Source organism: Tupaia chinensis, unplaced genomic scaffold (assembly GCF_000334495.1).
Source record: "Tupaia chinensis unplaced genomic scaffold, TupChi_1.0 Scaffold000074_1, whole genome shotgun sequence".
Taxonomy (NCBI): Eukaryota; Metazoa; Chordata; class Mammalia; order Scandentia; family Tupaiidae; genus Tupaia; species Tupaia belangeri.
The window spans coordinates 13343-21191 of NW_006159534.1; the positions used below are offsets into that span (position 1 = coordinate 13343).

Genomic DNA, 7849 nt, shown 5'->3' on the forward strand with positions numbered 1-7849 from the left:
AGCTTTCAGTCTTCTCATGGCCCTTTCGTTGCAGTCTGTGAACGAAACATCTCATCTTATCTGCACAGAACCGAACTTTGACCTTTGTGCAAACACCATCAAATCGTGTGCAACCCTAGACTATATTTTGTTCACAAGAATATCAGAAATTTTATTCGATTCTATTAACTCTTATATTGCTGACAAGTAGAGAAGTAGATTCATACACTGAAAGATGCAACTATTAAGTGAACTTAAAGATATTAAACCTAACTCAGAGGAAATTATTCTTTAAATGTGCATAGATAAAGATACAAGCTGTCACACTAAACTGTCACCAAGTCTTTCTATATCTTGATAGTTCCAACATCATAAAGAAAGAGACACATTGTGTGCAGATAGAATGGAATGCACCTTTAAAGGAAACTGATTTTTTTGTGAAAACTCAGTAATGTTACATTTTGATGAAAAATCCTGGATTTGGGTTCTTCATCATGTTTCAACTTTCCTCCTCTTTTCCAGAGGTGCCAGCAGAAAGGTCCCCCCGCAGGCGGAGTATCTCAGGAACCAGCACATCTGAGAAACCGAACTCTATGGACACTGCAAATACCTCACCCTTCAAAGTCCCAGTAAGTGTTTCTGTTCTCTAAAAGACTGTTTCACTCTTCTCCTTTCTTTTTAGAGTTAGAAACAGCTACTAAAGAATCCAAACATTTTACTCCTTGAGAATATCTTTATAATACTTAAAAGAATTAACTATGTATAATTATCTTTATAATGTACCTCTCTATATAACTATATATAATAATAGTTGCAAGAATTATCAACTTGTTTATGTTACTATGGTTAATGTTCATCACTTTCAGTATAAGGTTTATTAGGTTTTATTAGGGAATTAGGTTTTAGAGAGTATTACTTTTACTTGTGGGGCATCTTTAAAATACAAGGAGACTTCAAAATTTTGTGGGAAAATGAAAATAAAGTATAAGCTTACTTTGGTGCAAAAATTTTGAAATCCATGCATAGTTTTTTCTTAATATGCATTATTCATGAACATTTTCAGGACTACCCCCATATATAATAAAATAGATTAAATTCAGATTCCTTTAAAATACAGAGTGCAAATCTTTGCAAATGTACTTTTACTAAGTTACTAGCTAAAACCTACCACAGTTTCATAACGACACTGGTGGGAGTTTTGTTTTTGTTTTAATATGATTCCCTTTTCCCCCTCCCCCACAGCTGGAGCATAAGCAGAAAGTGACAAGACAAAGTTTCAGAGAACATTCACATAGAATTCCAGGACTGGAATTTGAATTGTCTAATTCTATGTGAATTAGCCTGTGCCTTGCTTAAACCATCTTTTAAATGACCTTCTAAGTGTTTAAGAAATACACTGAAAGAAAATAACTCCTTAAACTGATCAGGCAATACAGAGAATCATTATAAATGCAAAAGAACATGGAATGGAAGGGTCAGAATTGGTCTGACTGACCACCAGTTGTAGGCCTGGTTTGAACCTTTTTTGATATAACAGTGTGAAGCCCAGATTTTAAATAATTTCTTTTCTTTGTTTATTGGATAAGAAATGTACTTAGTTTCTCATCATATTTTATTAAAATTCATTATTTTTATACCTGAAAAGAATTGCTACATGAGATTGGTCATTATTCTAGGTAGGGAAAAAAAGTATTTCTTTCTTAATTCAGGCAAGTTAGTATGGTGTATTCTTTCTTTTATTCCAGTACTTTTTTTTTTTTTAAGTTAGGATGACCTTTTAAATTGAATTGATTTTTTTAGATAATTTAACTTGATAACCATATGTAAGTTAGCCAAAATGGGTGTTTTATTTTGTATTAACCCTGAAGAGCCTGTGTTCCCTGATGTATCTCAGGGCTTTGTAGAGTTTGTGGATGTCTCTTACTGGGAAATTTTATGTTTTTTTACAAATTTTCTCATTTTAAAAAATTATGAGCAAGTATTAGATTAATATCCTAGCCAAATGACAGGACTTTCAAGTTTTTAGATTTAGTGTCTTTTTTTTTTCTTTTTTTAATTTGCTATAAGGTATGTGCACTTGCTGGAAAGAGAAAGAAAGAAAAAGAGCACTCCCCAGGAGGGATGGCCACATCACAGTCCCTTCTCCTCCATTCTCCTCTCAGGGTTTTGGATTTAGGGTACAACGCACGTGCTCCTGATGTGTTTTTCAAGCACCAGGTTCAGGTCTAGAACTGTATAGCCAGCCACGTGGAATCCTGCTGCTTTACCCACCACGCCACCAGCTGGCCCAAACTTAGTGACATTTATAAATTGTTTTGTGCCACAGATACAGTGACCTATTTTTTTTTATTTTTTTAGTGAATGGAAAACAAAAGAATTTTTTTCTCTCCTCTCCTCCTCTTATTTTCCTGATGAAGCAGAGATAAGTCAACAATAGTGAAATGAACTACCCATGTACAGAGTGTGGTGAAAAGGATTGAGTTAAAATGTGAAGTTCTCATGCATTCATGTGTGAACTGAATGATGAATTCCTAAAATTTTTTAAAGTTAATACCTGAAGAATATTCTTCTGCAATATGGTAACACTGGAATATGTCCTGTATTGAGTCTGAAGTCCATGGCTGGCCTTTCAAAATATGAATTAAAAGAACTGAGGTTTCATTTATACTTATTTACACAATAACTTGACAACTAATTTAAGACTTACCATAATAATAAAACTAAAAATTCTTGAGTGAAAGTTATAAAGCAATGATGGATATAAATCATTGAAAGTTAGTACTTCTTACAAACCACAAACTTAGCTGTTAATCTTCTGGCCGTCTCAGCCACTTTCTGGATTTAGAGATAATGAAGGAAGAAAAGGGCCTCTGACTAGCACGTTACAGTCATGAAGCTTAGGCTCCTAACTCTCTAGGAGAATTTAGCCATTAGGCCCTGACATAGACAGTTTTCTGAAAAACCATCAGAACACACTGGTTACCACAGAAAAGTGCCAACAAGTAGAGGGAGGAGGCAGTGAAAATGGAAGGCAGGGAGTCATAAAAACAATCTGAACCCCCTTAGGATAAAGGCCAACAGCCTTACACTTATTAATAGCTGTTAAAGCTTCCATTGTATTCCAGGATGGTAGCTAGTGCAGAAATTGACAGTGATAATAATAATCCTGGATCATCAAGAAAAATAAGATTGTATTTGCTGTACTTTTTTTTAAAAAAAGCAGAACTGTGTAATATTCAGTATGTATATATCCACTGAGAATATTTAAAATTTTGAAGATATGTAATGTTGTAAAACTTGTTATCTATAAAAGCCTAGTTTAAGTACCTAATTTCTTGATCATGCTAGAATAATAACTTAAATTCTTTTAAGATGATCCAAAATATGCTGGATAAATGAGGCTGCAATACTTGGCCATCTATAGAAGTACACTGTACTTTTAAAATGTCCATATAATACCAGTAGTTAATGTGACTTATATCACTTAAGTATATTGCTGTTTAGAAGTAGTTTTCAGGTTAACAAAAAATATTGTTGTAATTAATACCATAGTGAACTCTGAATATATGAGAAAGTACAAAGTAGAATCAAACTTTGAGATATTTAACTTTATACGGTATGTCAAAGAAATTGATTTCCTTGTTAACTTCATGAAGAGACAGAAGTGATTATTTTGCATAAATACTAGTCTTTCTAGGATTTGGGTGCCATTAACTATAGTGATTCATCAAATTTTCCACTCCTTGAGGGAAAAAAAAAAAGCTAGTAGAAGCGTCTCAGAAAGGTCCTGTTCTTCCTATCCTTCCCAGCTCCATTTTCAGACTTACTGAGAACATACAAAATACCTATTAGGAAGTCCTGACTGAAATTAATCCCAATGACACACTTATTGAATGCTTACTTTGGGCAAAGTATTGGTGATTCACCAATTATTGATACCTTCTTGGTAATGAGGTAACAAACATGAATACAACAGAGTATTTTGTTCCCAGAGTGCCAGTAATCTAGTAGCAAGAGACAGGAAAATATCCAGGTTTGTAAAAAGGCAGGTAGGTTTGGTAATACAAGCCATTAACAACACAATGTGTAAGCTAAGACTTTGCCAAGGAGCATTATGTCAGCTGAGTTTCACAGACTGAAAGAAAATAATTGAAAGGGAAAGAAGAGTATTCTAGGCTGAGAAAATAGCAGTTTTAAATGAAATACATATTGAGAGTGTTGATCCATTCAGGGAATATAGAAAAGGATTCTGTGAGACAAAAATCAGAAAGATCTGTGTGGGAAAAATATGGCACGTGAGGCAGCACGAAAGGTAGGTTGAGGCAGGATCTTAACTAAATTATGCTGACTGCTAATGCATTGGAGATGTGTTTATTGAGGTATTGGTGTTTGGCTCAGAAGCTAAACCAAGTTGTATAAATACTGCAAAGGATTGGTAATTTCTTGATTCTTCCCCTAATTGACACCTTTTTCCTCTTCCCAAGTCAGGGTGACAAATAAGGGGCTATCATTCAATAGAACCAGCTCAGTACCTGCCCCTTACTCTTTAGCTGACAGTACTGCTATTTCTAGAGTAGTGACTGGCCTTAGGGAGATGTAGAAGCCAGAGGGTGAGGGTTACTCTTGTCCTACTTGTTTGGTGCTGGAGAATTAGAAAGAAGGAAAACTATACCAGTGAGCTCAAAGCAGAGAAGCCCAAAACCTCATTCACAAAAATTTCTACTTTTAAAACTTAAAATGGGGGGAACCAGCAGTTGGCGTAATGGCTATGTCGCTGGACTCCCACGTAGTCGACCGCGGTTCGTGTCCCAGACTCGGTGGCTTAAAACTCACGCTGGGCGTGTGTGCGTGCGTGCCCAAGATCCCGAGAGGAGAATGGAGGAGAAGGGATTGCGGCGTGACCATCCCCCCTGGGGGGGTGATTTCTCGCTTTCTGTCTCTATGTCTCTCTCTGTCTGTCTGGCGAGCGCACGCGCCCTACAGTGAAAATCTCTCCAAAAAAAAAAAAACAAAAAAAAACAATATGGGTAACCATAATATAGCAGGATATTCATGTATAAGGATATAAGAAATAAGGAAAGAAGAGGGAACTTACATGGCTAGTGAACCTAGCCAGGCAAGATTGTGGTTTTTAAGAATTTTTAGTTGTATTTTTACTTTTATCTACTCATAGCCGTAAGAAACACAGGATCCGTGGGGTAATTTTTCAATTCTTCCTCCACTCTCATTCCATATTTCTTCACACTTAGCTAAATTCTAATTGCAGTTACCTGTTTATGGGTGTCTGTTCCTCATTAGACAGTGACTATCTGTTTAATCATTTTTGTAACTACCAATAACTAACACAGCACCTCTCGCACAGTAAACATTCAACACATGATTGTTAAATGGATAAAATATGTGTGAATTATTAAAGGATCAGAAGGAATTTGAATTTATCTCACAAGTATTCTCTTGCTATGACTAATAATGTCTGTAGTCAAATGGAATAATAAATATTTAATAACATTTAATAAACATTTAGTAAAAGATCATTTGAAATAAATAAATGTACCTATGCAAAATGGTTATATTCCCCTTCCCTTTTTGTTAAAAGAGATTTTAATTAGTATTTGGAATCCAAAGCTATTATTTTATGTATATAGTATACTGTGTCTATTTATGTTAAAAAATGAAACTAGACAGAATTATTTTATTTAATGAATTATCTCTGTAGATATTTCTGTGACCCCTTAAGATATTATCAATTTGTATGAGCTCAAAATGTTTTCATAGATCTGAGTTTTGACTATTAGATTCTTTAGTAGCTATTTTAGTTATTTGAGTAGCTTTTTGTCTCTTTTAAACATCATAGTTTTCATTTTTTTCTTTAATATCCAGCTAGACTTTTGCCTGTGTACATTTGTGTTTTATTTTAAATAAAACATCCATTGTGTATTTCACACAGTGCTAAAACTACATTTAAATGATAATACAGGGGTAAGGAAGAACAAATGAGAAAACTAATGAAAAGTTTTAAAAGGGAAAATAATCACATCTTTTAATTGTGTGTATTTGTTTCACAATGTCTGAGTTTTTGAAACAGGCTTTTTTCTTTGTGCTCAATTTATAGTGACTGTTGATATTTATGATTTTTGTATCACTTCTACCATGATGCCATCAATTTAGCTTTGGCTAAGAGAGAGCTGCTTGTGTTCTGTGTTCAGGGCCAGGTGCTCAGCTTCGTGTTCTCATTTCCATAACACAATGGTCTGCTCTGGCCTTCCATGTGAGTTTAACACAATGCCATTGCAGCTGCTTCATTTATATTAGCGTTGAGCTTGGCTCTGAAATAATTCAGGCAGTAAAAAATATGCCAAGACAACCAGAAAGCATAGTTGAATTAAGGCAGTGGCTGCATGTTCCAGTGGAACCCTCTTCATGCCCTCGTCGCTGAGACACCTGAGCATTCCAGTCAGCTAAATATGCTAGGTACAAAAGACTGTCAGAAGACCAAGTCTTTCTGTAGCTTTTAGAAGAAAATAAAGCTCTAAAAAATAAAACGCAGACTAAATTAAAGTCCTGTATAAAAGAAGTGTTATTTTTGTAAGTATGGGGATATCAAGCATTCGCGTTGAGTCTCTGTTTTGAATAGGATCCTCTGTAAGAACTTGCGAAAGTGTTTTTCCAAGTTGCGGAGACAGAAAGCTTCATGCCCACTTAATAAAGACCAGAAAGTGTTCATTGTCAAAACTTATGGTTTATAACTCTCACTGTACATAAAAATCTTTTAAGGACTTCAAAAAATATACTGATGTTTAGATTCTCCTTCAGGTCAGTTAAATCAAAATCTCTGGACTAGAGCCCAGTCTTCTGTATTTCTTAAAAAGGTTCCCAGGTAATTATAATATGCAACCAAGGTTGAGAACTGCATGTCTCAAATGACTGGTAAAATACTAGGAATTTATTTTGTTCAGTGCCTTAACCTGTGGACCTCAGTGCCTTCTATTGTACCTTCAAGTCTGACATGTGAAACTAACAAGCACTCTTCCCTCAGTGGCCTGCTGTAACTGACATGTAAATTGCTGCACTGCATATTAGTTCCCGTCTGTGAATTTGCCCTGGTCAATTCAGATGGCCAGTCTAAATTTATAAAATACTCGCTTTACTATGGTGCAGTGACTTCTGACCAGTCTGAAAATCTGAGATTTAGGGGTGAAATGACGAAACTGAATTTATAGCATCCATCCTGCAATACTATTTCCATTTCTGTATTCTCATTGCTATCATATTCCAGGAGGATACTGAAATTATACCTCCTGATGTTTAAAGGTGCTCTGTCATCTTTCTTCTTTTCACTGGCCAATTGCGTGGAGTTAAAATCTGTAATAGTATCACCCTGCAGAGATACCTCTTTTAATAAAGAGTATATTTATATTCATATATGTATTAACATATCATATGTGACTGTGTATGTATATCTTGTATCTATCAAAATGTTATTTCCAGAGGTAAAAATAATGTAATAAACTTAGTGATGTCAGAAAAAAACATTATGGTATGAAGATATTTAATTTTAACTATGCCTTTAAATCATTTTGTAATCAGAATGGATATAATTTTAAAGTCGTGTAATGATAAATATCCTAGGAAATAAAAAATTTATGAGTCTTAGAGCAAAAAGAAAAGTTAGCTAAATCCCTTATGGGACAGCATGAGGTTTGGCAAATACCTGGATGAAAAGGCAGGAGGCTTGACAGGAAATATTGCCACAACTTGAAAGAATCAAAGAATGATGGAAACCCTCCCCCCTCCTTAGTCTATGGTAATTCCTAGAAATAGACTTGCAACAGTACTAGCTACTGAAGATTTCATCTTATCATACCCAGGG

At 34.9% G+C, this 7849-nt stretch overlaps 1 protein-coding gene across 1 annotated transcript in view; it reads left to right on the forward strand.

Moving 5' to 3' along the window:
- Positions 1-501: 501 nt before the first annotated feature.
- The window catches only part of RASAL2 (RAS protein activator like 2), a gene marked incomplete at its 5' end in the record, with an annotated part of 117190 nt that continues 109842 nt past the window's right edge, over positions 502-7849 (forward strand). Inside the window, 1 exon segment of the mRNA XM_014583895.2 lies at positions 502-608. Within this exon segment, the coding sequence (XP_014439381.1) occupies positions 502-608 (107 nt within the window).